Source organism: Eleutherodactylus coqui, chromosome 2 (assembly GCF_035609145.1).
Source record: "Eleutherodactylus coqui strain aEleCoq1 chromosome 2, aEleCoq1.hap1, whole genome shotgun sequence".
NCBI lineage: Eukaryota > Metazoa > Chordata > Amphibia > Anura > Eleutherodactylidae > Eleutherodactylus > Eleutherodactylus coqui.
In genome coordinates this window covers 122,014,684-122,028,847 of record NC_089838.1, presented here as the reverse complement: position 1 = coordinate 122,028,847, position 14,164 = coordinate 122,014,684, and the positions used below count along the sequence as shown (strand labels likewise).

At 45.5% G+C, this 14,164-nt stretch overlaps 1 protein-coding gene across 2 annotated transcripts in view; it reads left to right on the top strand.

The window, feature by feature from the left end:
* The window catches only part of MON2 (MON2 homolog, regulator of endosome-to-Golgi trafficking), a 124,547-nt gene extending 118,945 nt beyond the window's left edge, over positions 1–5,602 (top strand). For both annotated transcript variants that reach the window (XM_066591480.1, XM_066591479.1), the window contains one exon: positions 4,222–5,602. In XM_066591480.1, the coding sequence (XP_066447577.1) occupies positions 4,222–4,385 (164 nt within the window). In that variant the 3' untranslated portion in view covers positions 4,386–5,602. The remainder of the gene's footprint in view (positions 1–4,221) is intronic.
* The last annotated feature ends 8,562 nt before the right edge of the window (positions 5,603–14,164 follow it).

The following is a 14,164-nucleotide window of genomic DNA, read 5'->3' as shown; positions in this document are numbered from 1 at the left end:
TAGGTTGGCCCTGCTATCTTTTTTTTTTTTAATTAATTTATTTATTTTTTAAGTGAGTGGTTCTGACATTAGGGGGTGTGATCACTCGATGTGCATCAGATTTACTGTAGTTTACATCAGAAATTGACACAGAATGTAACTGAAAATTTATGCCGGCTCATAGCTGGCATAGAATTCTGATTTGGCACATGGCTAGCCTGAAGATGCACCAGATGTATAGAAGTTTACGCCTTTTAACGCCCTTGGTGACATGGTTTATTTTGGACCTGAGGACTTTCGTCATCGCTTTTCAGAAGCCATAACTTTTTTTTTTCTGTGAACATGGGCCATATGAGGGCTTGTTTTTTGGCTGTAGTTTTTATTGATACCGGTTTTTGGGTACATATAATGTATTGTATAACTTTTATTTATTCTTTTCATAGGACAGAGAGGAAAAACATTAATTCTGCCATTTGTATTTATTTTCTTTTATAGCGTTAATCATGCAGCATTAATAACATAAGGACATGATACATTTTTGTCTGTGGGATGGTACGATTACAACCATGCCAAAATTATATACTTTTTTTTGTTCTTTCACTTTTGCACAATAAAAAACCCTTACAATTATAAAAAAAATATATATATTGTGTGTGTGTGTGTGTGTGTGTGTGTGTGTGTGTGTGTATATATCTCATTACTCACCTTACCACAATCTGCAACCTCTCTCTAACCTCTGGCACTTTCCTCTCCTCATTTAAACACTCCATCATATCCCCTCTGCTTAAAAAACCAACCCTGGACCCAACTGATGCTGCCAACTACTGACCCGTCTCAAACCTCCCCTTCATCTCCAAATTACTGGAACGCCTGGTCTACGCCCGCCTTACATGCTTTCTCTCTGTGACAACTCACTCCTCGACCCCCTCCAGTCTGGTTTCCACTCTCTACACTCGACCAAAACTGCCCTTACAAAAGTAACAAATGATCTGATGACTGCAAAGTCGAGAGGTGATTACTCCCTACTAATCCTCCTTGACCTGTCTGCTGCATTTGACACTGTCGACCATAACCTCCTTCTCACTATGCTCCGCTCTATTGGCCTAAAGGATACTGCTCTCTCCTGGTTCTCTTCCTACCTCTCTGACCGCTCTTTCAGTGTTTCCTTTGCTGGTTCTATCTACGCTCCACTTCCTCTTGCTGTTGGGGTACCCCAGGGCTCAGTCCTTGGTCCCCTTCTCTTCTCTATCTATACTGCCCCAATTGGACAAACCATCCACAAATTTGGCCTCCAATACCATCTTTACGCTGACGACACCCAACTATACACCTCGTGAGATCTCTGAACCATTCCTCCAAAATATCACCGACTGTCTGTCCGCTGTCTCTAACACTATGTCCTCCCATTTTCTTAAACTAAATCTCTCTAAAACTGACCTTCTTGTCTTTCCACCTTCTAACCAACCTCCCCTCAACATCCCCATTCCAGTGTCTGGCACCATCATAACCCCCAGACGGCATACCCAATGCCTTGGGGTCACACTGGACTCTGATCTCTCCTTTACCCCCATATCAAATCTCTGGCCCAAACATGCCACATGCACCTCAGAAATATTGCTAAAATACGTCCGTTCCTAACCACGGACACGCTAAAGACACTCATGGTCGCCCTCATCCACTCCCGACTTGACTACTGCAACTCGCTACTCATCGGCCTCCCCCGCACTAGACTCGCTTCACTCCAATCCATACTAAATGCAGCAGCTAGACTCATTTTTCTATCCAGTCGTTATTCAGACGCCTCTGCACTATGTCAGTCACTGCATTGGCTGCCCATCCACTGCAGAACTAAATTTAAACTCCTCTACCTCACTCACAAAGCTTTGCATGGTGCTGTGCCACCATACATCGCCTCCCTCCTGTCAGTACCACCACCTAGCCCGCTCACTCCGATCGGCTAACACACTCAGACTAAACACCCCTGTAATACGAACCTCACATGCTCGCCTACGGGACTTCACCAGAGCAGCACCTATCCTCTGGAACGCTCTACCCCAAGGCATCCGGACAATTCCCGATGCACAAAATCTCAGACGTGCCTTAAAAACGCACCTCTTCAGGGAAGCATACCAAATCTGATCTGCACATGAAATTTCCTACTGCCTGTGTTCCCCACCCCCTGCACCTCCTGTACCACCCCCAACCCATTTGTGTCTAACCCAATGTACCTTATATTGTAATTGTTGTATTGTTTTGCATTTATCCATGCCTGAAAGCGCTGCGGAATAAGTTGGCGCTATACAAATAAAGTGTGTATATATGTGTGTATGTATATGTGTGTGTGTATATGTATGTATGTATGTATATATATATATATATACTGTATGTGTGTGTGTGTGTATATATATATGTGTGTGTGTGTGTGTGTGTGTGTGTGTGTGTGTATTTATTTATTAGTTTTTTTTTTTCCATCACTGTATTCAAGGTCCCATAACATGATCTTTGACAGAGCTCTATGAAGGCTTGATTTTCGCATAACAGGCTGTAGTTTTTAGTGGTACCATTTTGAGGTACATATGGCTTCTTGATTGCTTTTATAGTGTTTTTTTGGGGGGGAGGCAAAATGAAGCAGCTCAGTTTTTTCTTTATTTTTTTTTAATTTTTTGCCATGTAGGATGTTACACAGGAGTATAAGGGTATACACAACAAGACAGTATTTTTAAATTAAACAAGGAGAAAAGTAAAAGAAAGATACCAGATTTGCAATGTCCGGCCCAAGATTCCAATCCATACCGAGTCACTAAAGCAAGGGAGCAGCCTTACGCCAAGGCGTATCTCTGAAGTCTGACCACAGGTGTCTGTGGAGCCCTGAATTATAAAGGATTCCTCAGAACACACTTTCTCCGCCCCCTCTGATGTCATTCAGGAGGTTGGGGTGAGGGCATGTGTCCCTTGTACAAAAATCATAATTCCCCATTGTCATATCTCCGCACGACATACTCTGATATGGGCCCGGCATATTTCTGGTCATGATTTATCTATTCAGCGATATGAAGCATGACACGTAAATTATAACCAGCTACGCGGTTACGCTGTGCAGGGGTGATAGGTACGGTAGATGTATTCTATTCAGCTGACCTGCTTGATTTCAAAAATATAACTTTTATCGGGATAGGACCTTCACACAACCAATAATCTTTATTAAGAGATTTTCCATTAATCTGACCTTCGGCAAAAGGGAGTATGTGAAAACTACCTGAGGTGTTAAACCGTACTGGCAGAGGGAGGGGGGGGGGGGGGTCAATTAACATCTACCTGTAACTGGTTAATTGTATTGCCATCATGATCAAAACACTTCCTGAAGCATAATACATACCAGAGGCCTCTCAGATGTGAGGGAGGAAGGGGAGATTAAAACATTGAATTTATCTTTCCAAGTATCCTGAGCGGCAAGTTGCTATGGATATTTCGGGGACACTTCATCAATATCTCTATATTACAGAGGATAAAAAGTGGCTTTATTTTATTGTACAGGTTGTAACCGTAAGCGACTATACCAAATGTGGTTTTTTTTTAAACAAATAGGGGAAAGTGTGTAAAAAGTTTTTTTTGGGTTTTTTTTTTCTATTGCATTTTTTCAATGTGTGTTTTTTTTTTTATGCCTCTGTAGGGGGCTTGAACCTAGGATCGCAATGATAATACATTGCAGTACTTCGTACTGCAATGTATTACGACTAATAATAGCAATCATAGGCCATAGCAGACCCAGACACCATTGTCTTACTTCTTCTTACCATGGCAACCCATTGACTTTCCACAATTGCATATCAGTGGGCCGAAGGCGTCTCAGAGGGAGCACCCACCGTGTGAACCCTTTACATGCCACAATCAACATTGATCGTAGCATGCAAGAGTTTAATAGTGGGGGATCGGTGTTTCTCACCCATACCTATTGTTGCAGCGGGAGGCCGGCTGTCGGGCTCAGCCAGCTCCTGCTGTAAATAGCCCTGGCTTAGCTTCTAAACTTGCGCAATGCATAGGACATAAGCTTATGTTCTGGGGAAGGAACTGCTTCCCAGCCAGGATGTAAGTTTACGTCCTGGGGAGAGAAGAAATTAATAACTTTGTCCAAATTCCCACCAGCGCAACCTTTACTTAAACCGTCATTTTCTATCCGCCGCTGTATGTTTAGTATGCAGACGGGCTTGCATTTTCTTATGTAACATATATTCTTTGTTGCAGTCGATGATAATACCTGGGCCCAGGTGATTTCGCTGTACCCGACATTAGTGGAATGCATCACGTGTTCATCCTCTGAAGTGTGTTCAGCTCTGAAAGAAGCTCTGGTTCCATTTAAGGACTTCATGCAACCACCAGCAGCTAAAGTGCAGAATGGAGAGTCGTGACTGCTCGGAGGGCTTGTTCTTGAAGACGTGACACAGAGTGTACTGCAGATGAATGTTTCCTCCCTAAGTGAAATAATTTTTTTCTGAAGGACACATTCGATGAACTAAACTGAGCGGCCACCTAGCCCGTGGCTACCTTTTAACTACTATACTAATGAGCTCAGCCATTCATGAAAACAAACTTACACCTCAATAAATGCCCTTTGTGAGTAGCATTGTGGGCCCTCTGAATATACATTAAGTGCAGTGAATGATCATTTGTTTCACAGATTGAATGGGTGAGAATTGATCTGACTGGTAAATTATAAGAAAAAAAAAAATATTGAATAAAAAAAAACTAATCCCATTGGGTCCACGTGTTAGACTGGTGGATGAAACCCTTGGAGAGTACAACATGTACTTAATTTTATGCAAAACAATACTATAACATTCCATATTTTTTGTTAGCCTTTGTAAACCGAGAGAACTGTCATATTTGTGTGTAAAATAAATGGTACAGTTCTGTAATAAAATGTCCCATTATTTAAAATCCTATTGGTACCGGCAATATTCAGAGCACAATTAGATGATTTACGTGATCTATTTATAAAAACAATCATTCTTCACTTAACTGGTACATTGTAATCTGTATCTGTGAGTACGTGATTATCAAGTCACTTGAATGTATCTTGTTTGCATTTAATATGCAGTAATTTGTAATACTGTACATACATTAAAGCTCAAGGATCGCCTACATTAAGTTCTCCTTCGAAAGGAAAAAATATTGATCATCTTTTCCAATATCCGTTTTTATAGCGGTCCTATGCTGTTGGTATTTATTTGAACATTGTGAAAGATGGTTTGTGGGTCCTCAAATTGTCTACATAATTTATCGGTCGTTTGTCTTGGCACAAATTGGAGATCTTAAGATGACCAGATGCAATATAGGAAAGTCAGCGGTGCGCTCACTATGCATGCATTTGGCTGAAGATGTGAAGAGAGATCAATTGTCATGGGAAGGTGGGTTTGGGAAGAGCCAGCTAATTATGCATTGCTCATGGACTCCACCCACTATATACTAGTATAAAAGGTGACCAAATGCTGATAACTTGCATAAGTCATCATGTCATAACATGATGTACCAATAATGATAAAAGTGCAATAGATGGCGAACAAAGCAGAAGGAGCACCAGGAGCAAAGCAACCAAACAACCAATAGTTATAATCTCACATCCCCCCCAAATAAAGGATCCAGCCCAAGGTGCAGTATGAGAGATGTCAACAGCTGCCCCTCCCCTGGACTCTTAGAGCTAGGTTCTTGCTTGGGGTTGCCCTTAGTGGGGCGGGTAATCTGCCATTGTTAGTGATGAGAATATGGCACAGTAGGGTATGATTGTATCTTTCCCATTTTATTTTTCTTCACTTTTGATTGCATTAATAAAAGTTGCCTTTTAATAATTCTCTTTGAAAGGGCAGGCCGTTTTCTGTGATACTCTTGATTTATTTGTTGATCTAAGCTGCATTGGTCTCCACGAGAACATTACAAAGTTGGTTCCTGTGAGTGGTTCATAGACCTGACTACATCAGTTATACTCAATTGTGGTGTATTAAAAAACAACAAAAAAAAAAACCTGAAGCATTACATAATATATGATCTTCCAGACTTGAAACCCTCATAACTTGCGTTTAAAGGGTTTGTACCAGAAGGAAGGGCTTGCTGAGCATGTGTGGTCAGCACTCCATTCACTTCAATTAAGGCTGACAGATATACCCAAGCGGGTGCCGCTTGGGTATCTTGGCAGTCCCAGTGAAAGTGAAGGGAGCACTAGTGCACTTACATAGCCAACGCGCTATTCAGTCTCCTCACTAAATCCTGGTACACGTATAAGATTTCACGGAAAGTGTGAGGACAAAAAGGGAGGGAGGACGCAGACTACAAATAACGTTTGCCGGTGACATCATTTTCGGCGGTACTTGGATCCTTAAGGCTGAAGACAATATGAAACAGGTTCCACCGCTTACGTTGTCCTTCGTGGACTTTGGGAGGGTTAATATGAGAGAGACCTCGGGGTGGGGGGTGAAGTTTGGGAGGTTTATACGTGTAGTATGTTTTATATGCTAAAATCTTAATAAAAACATCTAATTCAAAAAAATTCTGGTACACTTAGATACATGTGATATCAATCGAAATAGACAAATGATGATTTTCTCACAGTGCAGATTTCATTTCTCAAGCTGCTGAGGTAAAACGAAACCTGCGCTTTGATTGGTTACGATGAGCAACAAGAACAGTCTTGGTGTTAGACAGGTTTGCTAAATGAGGCCCAAGAACTTTTTTCAGCCATAGTCGTTGCTAGCGTAATATAACACAAGATGGTTGCCAATGAAGACGGGAGAGCATTTTGTGTCCTTGATTTTCAAATCTACCAGTTATTACTATGCAGCGAGAAGCCGATGGTGCCGACTCCTCAGCCACGTCAGCAGCTCTCCCACAAGTAGCCCAGACAAAAAGGTTGCGGATGGCAGACATGACTGGCACATGTGAAAATATGTCCTATGTGAACAGCAGTGAGGATGGCATTATAAACCTTCCCACAACTGATAAGCCAGCCACAGAATCTTTTATTAAAGAGGCTACTCTAGCCCTCAGAGATAATGTACATGCAGACCTCAAAGGCCTGTCTTCAAACATAAACGCATCTGTCCAGGAAATAAAAAAAACAAGTTAGACCACACAGAGAACAAAATGGAGAAAATGGTTAAATCTCACGAGCTATTAGATGCTCACTACGATCGAAAAGAAGTGGTGGCCAAGTTATAGAATAAGCTCGCAGATTTGGAGGACAGAAATAGACTCACTAACCTTAAAGTCCATGGTGTCCCAGAGACCGTCACCACAGCGGACATTCCAGGATCCATAAGTAGTCTTATGCACAAGAGCCTGTCTGATAGTCCAGATCATGACCTGAAAATACACATGGCCCATAGCTGCCCCGTCCAAAATTCCTACAAGAAATTAGTCCAAGAGACGACATAGCATGCACCCATTATTACCCCACCAAAGAGGCCCAAATGCTAGCCGCAAGGAAGCTGCAGACACTTCCCGATCCATATTCCAATATCCTTCTATATATCGATCTGTTGCAAGCCACAATGGAAGCAAGGGGAGGGTTTGCAGGAGCCACATCTACATTGAGGAATGCAGGTACTCCATGTAGATACTTGATTGCAACAAAAGATAATATAAACTATATTTTTCAAAAAGCAACAGAGGCGGAAACGGCATTAAACTCCCCATATAAGAGGCACACAGTTTGGGAAGACCTGCGACACTGATGTTGTATGTATCCAAGAGACCCACTTTGCAAAATCAGCTTGCCCAACTATGACACACAAGAGATTCCCACAGATTTTCACAGTCTGTGCACCCAAAAAACATGCGGCACTGATGATGGCATTTAAAGAGTGTTAAATTTCAAGTTGAGTCACTACTAGAGATGAGCGAGCACGCTCGGATAAGCCAGTTACTCGAGCGAGTCTCGCTCTTCTCGAGTAACTGCATTCTTGTCCGAGCAGGCTCGGGGGGGGGGGGGGGGGGTGAGCGGTGGAGAGAGAGATCTATTCCCTGCCGCCCCCCCTGAGCATGCTCAGACAAGAATGCAGTTACTCGAGAAGAGCGAGGCTCGCTCGAGTAACTGGCTTATCTGAGCATGCTCGCTCAACTCTAATTACAACTCATTGATCCCAATACAGATATATAATTCTGGATGGTTCTCTTATGAAAAACAAAAGTGACACTGGTCGATATATACGCCCCCCAATTCTAAACAAATTCACTCTCCTAATAAAATTATAAATAAGTTAAGGTGCCTAGCAAAAGGCGCGGTGATGATGTGTGGGGACTTTAATATAGTTCCTGATAGATCGGTAGATACCATGGGCCAGGCACTAAGAGGAGGCGTAACCCTTGGAACATGGTTACCAAACGAGTCTCTCTATGATACTTTTCATTGCCTCAACACCTCTTATGAATTGACCTGTGTCGTGTAGGTAGGGAGTTTCTGGCCATGGTGAAAAAAATCGGAGATCGGCATTTCCACTTGGTAGGACCACGCTTCCATAATCGTAACTTTGTCTATTGGGGATGAATGCTTGCCGAGTGGGATGTCGAGGAATAACACCTACTTGATGGGCATACCCAAGTATAAAGAAGTTATACAGCATGCGCTAAACTATTATTTGAAATTCAAGGAAGCACCAGGAATCGACCAGCTATTACTCTGGAGGGCTCGTAAAGCCTACATGAGGGTAGCTTATATAAAGGCTGGAGCTAGTTACAAGAGGGAGAGGACAGCTAAAGCTGATGCTCTCTTCTCTCCGATTCATACATGCGAGATGAAGCTGCAACTTGAGCGTTGCCGTTGCCCGAAGCTGCAACTTGACCCCTCCGCTGCTGTTCAAAAAAAAACTATATTTAGTCGGAGACAAGAACTCCGTGAAGTTACTATGGGCGATTTTGACAGAAGTGTAAACGCTCAATGCGCCTCCGTGTAGGCTTCCTGTCCACAGCGGGTCAGATTTCGCAAGCGGAAGAACATTAAAAGTCATTGCGGTTTATTGCAGGACTGACTTCAGTCGAAGCTTCAACGCGTAGATTCGCAGCAAATCGCAGCATGCTACGATTTTTATTATGTGAGCGGAAAATCGCAATGGATTTCTGCTCCTGGAAAGCAGGCTGCGTTTTCCATAAGCATTCTATGGAAAGCATTTCATGCGTGATTCGCGTGCGGATTATCGCCGCAGATCACCTAATGAAAAAAAACCACCCGTGGGCAGGCGGTCTAAACCCTCGTGCTGGATGGCCAATCTAGTGAAAAGGAAAACTACCAAGGTTAATGTACTATACATGTTGGACTTTAGAGATAGAAAGTTTAAACTGACACACCCGAAACAAATAGCAGATTCCTTTTGTGTCTACTATAGTAATTTATATAATCTTAAAGCTGGCGCCCATACCGGGCAACGTGTGTCCGTAGCCAAGCCTCTTCAGAAGGTGAACCTTCCCACTACATCATCAGCGCAGGCTGAATTAATGGACCAACAATTAACATATTCTGAAGTTGCAAAAACAATCTCATCCCTAAAAACCGTAAAAGCCCTAGATGGCTTCTGGGACGAACATTATAAAACCTCTTTAACATCACATATTGCACAATGCAGAGCGGAACGAGAAATGCAGCTTTGCTGGATCTGTAAGTTTGATGGTGACTTCCAGTAAAAAGCAATCCTGCCGAGGTTTAATAAGGCCAGTAATTCAATGTCTGCACAAAAACGAAAAACAAAACTGATTTATGGTGATTTCACGTGTTCTTTTAGCATTCTGGTCTGGGCTGCCGTGTGCAACAAGACTGCCGCTCATATGTGACACAGAGGCCTTTAGGATTTAATGCACATGTCACTATAAACTGTCTGTCTAGTATTAACTTAGCATTGTTTAAATGGAACCTGTCATTAGTTTCTTACATAGTACACTACCTACACTGCCTATACAATGAGGTTCCGGGGATTTTGCTGTAAATGGTGTTTCTTCATTGCAAATGGTGTTCGCTGCCGTGATTCAACTCTCACGTTAGCAGCAGCGAATCCGATCCCACCGCAAACGTGAGATTTGAATTTTGTCAGCAAGACGTAGAGAACATCTCTACATGTCTGGCACAGAGAGTGACGTGTTTGGGGAGGTTTGCAAGGCATCAGTCTGTCCGGCTCACCCACCGGACCGATCATTAATTTGCATGTGGTGCAGAACAAATAAAACCCGGATTTCTACCAGTCTGCTGGAAACACCTACCTTATTTGTTTTTTTTTTCTAGCACAGTTTTTAAACATTGACATCAACCCCTTCCAGTCCAATTTGTATTCTGGTTTTCCTAGAGGGCTTACTCTTTTTCTGCTGTTATACGACGGCGCTATATGCTGGCTAAAGCCAGTACTGCATGAGGTGACATGTTGGATAGGCTCCGACAGCAGAGAGGCTGGCAATATACAGTAAGAGAACCCCGACGGATGTCTTCCAACATGGGAGCTGTACAGCCCTAAATCATAATGTCTTCAGAGGTCAGACAATGGATTGGAAAGGGTTAATGCTGGCATTTCCATCCCCCAGTAAATTTAAATCCTTGCATACGTTCCCACACCAACACTCATGCGCTACTTTAAAACAAGCGCCAGTACTGCAGGCTATTAATCCCTTTAACGCTCCTGCCTCCAGAAACCCGCCAACTCTTCTTTCCCTGAGTACAGAAGCAGCTAATGCGGTAACCCCGCGGGTACGTTTCGCTTTGCCCAACTGTGTCCTTCGATCCACACTAGTGCTGCCTATTAGAGATGAGCGAGCACCAAAATGCTCGGGTGCTCGTTACTCGGGACGAAATTATCGCGATGCTCGAGGGTTCGTTTCGAGTAACGAACCCCATTGAAGTCACGGGGCGACCCGAGCATTTTTGTATATCGCCGATGCTCGCTAAGGTTTCCATTTGTGAAAATCTGGGCAATTCAAGAAAGTGATGGGAACGACACAGAAACGGATAGGGCAGGCGAGGGGCTACATGTTGGGCTGCATCTCAAGTTCACAGGTCCCACTATTAAGCCACAATAGCGGCAAGAGGGCCCCCCCCCCCCTCCCAACAACTTTTACTTCTGAAAACCCCTCATTAGCAATGCATACCTTAGCTAAGCACCACACTACCTCCAACAAAGCACAATCACTGCCTGCATGACACTCCGCTGCCACTTCTCCTGGGTTACATGCTGACCAACCCCCCCCCCCCCCCCCGCACGACGCAGTGTCCACAGCGCACACCAAAGTGTCCCTGCGCAGCCTTCAGCTGCACTCATGCCACACCACCCTCATGTCTATTTATAAGTGCGTCTGCCATGAGGAGGAACCGCAGGCACACACTGCAGAGGGTTGGCACGGCTAGGCAGCGACCCTCTTTAAAAGGGGCGGGGCGATAGCCCACAATGCTGTACAGAAGCAATGAGAAATATAATCCTGTGCCACCGCCATCAGCAGCTGCACACGTGGGCATAGCAATGGGGAACCTATGTGCCACACACTATTCATTCTGTCAAGGTGTCTGCATGCCCCAGTCAGATGGCGTTTTTTTATAAATAGTCACAGGCAGGTACAACTCCGCAATGGGAATTCCGTGTGCACCCACAGCATGGGTGGCTCCCTGGAACCCACCGGCTGTACATTAATGTATCCCATTGCAGTGCCATCACAGCTGAGGTAACGTCCGATTAAATGCAGGTGGGCTTCGGCCCACACTGCATGCCCCAACCTGACCGGGGTTTTTAATTCATAGACACAGGCAGGTACAACTCCCTATTGTGAAGTCCGTGTGGACCCACAGCATGGGTGGGTGCCAGGAAGCCCCCGGCGGTACATAAATATATCCCATTGCATTGCCCATCACAGCTCAGGTAATGTCATGTTTAATGTAGGTGGGCTTCGGCCCACACTGCATAGCCCAGTCAGACTGGGGTTCTTTAGAAGTGGACACATGCAGTTACAACTCCCTGTGGACCCACAGCATGGGTGGCTCCCTGGAACCCACCGGCGGTACATAAATATATCCCATTGCAGTGCCCAGCACAGCTGATGTAACGTCAGCTTTAATGCAGGTGGGCAAAAAATTAATTGGATTACACTGTAGGCGAGGGCCCCAAAAAATTGGTGTACCAACAGTACTAATGTACGTCAGAAAAATTGCCCATGCCCAACCAAGAGGGCAGGTGAAACCCATTAATCGCTTTGGTTAATGTGGCTTAATTTGTAACTAGGCCTGGAGGCAGCCCAGTTAAAATAAAAATTGGTTGAGGTGAAAGTTTCAACGCTTTAATGAGCATTGAAACGTATAAAAATTGTTTACAAAAATTATATGACTGAGCCTTGTGGGCCTAAGAAAAATTGCCCGTTCGGCGTGATTACGTGAGGTTTCAGGAGGAGGAGCAGGAGGAGGAGGATGAATATTATACACAGATTGATGAAGCTAAAAGGTCCACGTTTTTGATGGTGATAGAGAACGATGCTTCCATCCGCGGGTGCAGCCTACGTATTGTTTAGGTATCGCTGCTGTCCGTTGGTGGAGAAGAGAAGTCTGGGAAAATCCAGGCTTTGTTCATCTTGATGAGTGTAAGCCTGTCGGCACTGTCGGTTGAAAGGCGGGTACGCTTATCTGTGATGATTCCCCCAGCCGCACAAAACACCCTCTCTGACAAGACGCTAGCCGCAGGACAAGCAAGCACCTCCAGGGCATACAGCGCGAGTTCAGGCCACGTGTCCAGCTTCGACACCCAGTAGTTGTAGGGGGCAGAGGCGTCACGGAGGACGGTCGTGCGATCGGCTACGTTCTCTCTCACCATCCTTTTACAGTGCTCCAGCCGACTCAGCCTTGACTAGGGAGCGGTGACACAGTCTTGCTGGGGAGCCAGAAAGCTGTCAAAGGCCTTAGAGAGTGTTCCCCTGCCTGTGCTGTACATGCTGCCTGATCTCTGCGCCTCCCCTGCTACCTGGCCCTCGGAACTGCGCCTTCGGCCACTAGCGCTGTCGGATGGGAATTTTACCATCAGTTTGTCCGTTAGGGTCCTGTGGTATAGCATCACTCTCGAACCCCTTTCCTCTTCGGGTATGAGAGTGGAAAGGTTCTCCTTATACCGTGGGTCGAGCAGTGTGTACACCCAGTAATCCATAGTGGCCAGAATGCGTGTAACGCGAGGGTCACGAGAAAGGCATCCTAACATGAAGTCAGCCATGTGTGCCAGGGTACCTGTACGCAACACATGGCTGTCCTCACTAGAAAGATCACTTTCAGGATCCTCCTCCTCCTCAGGCCATACACGCTGAAAGGATGACAGGCAAGCAGCATGGGTACCCTCAGCAGTGGGCCAAGCTGTCTCTTCCCCCGCCTCCTCATCCTCCTCATGCTCCTCCTCCTCCTCCTCAACGCGCTGAGATATAGACAGGAGGGTGCTCTGACTATCCAGCGACATACTGTCTTCCCCCGCCTCTGTTTCCGAGCGCAAAGCGTCTGCCTTTATGCTTTGCAGGGAACTTCTCATGAGGCATAGCAGAGGAATGGTGACGCTAATGATTGCAGCATCGCCGCTCACCATCTGGGTAGACTCCTCAAAGTTTCCAAGGACCTGGCAGATGTCTGCCAACCAGGCCCACTCTTCTGTAAAGAATTGAGGAGGCTGACTCCCACTGCGCCGCCCATGTTGGAGTTGGTATTCCACTATAGCTCTATGCTGCTCATAGAGCCTGGCCAACATGTGGAGCGTAGAGTTCCACCGTGTGGGCACGTCGCACAGCAGTCGGTGCACTGGCAGATGAAACCGATGTTGCAGGGTGCGCAGGGTGGCAGCGTCCGTGTGGGACTTGCGGAAATGTGTGCAGAGCCGGCGCACCTTTCCGAGCAAGTCTGACAAGCGTGGGTAGCTTTTCAGAAAGCGCTGAACCACCAAATTAAAGACGTGGGCCAGGCATGGCACGTGCGTGAGGCTGCCGAGCTGCAGAGCCGCCACCAGGTTACGGCCATTGTCACACACGACCATGCCCGGTTGGAGGCTCAGCGGCGCAAGCCAACGGTCGGTCTGCTGTGTCAGACCCTGCAGCAGTTCGTGGGCTGTGTGCCTCTTTTCTCCTAAGCTGAGTAGTTTCAGCACAGCCTGCTGACGCTTGCCCACCGCTGTGATGCCGTGCCGCGCGACACCGACTGCTGGCGACGTGCTGCTGC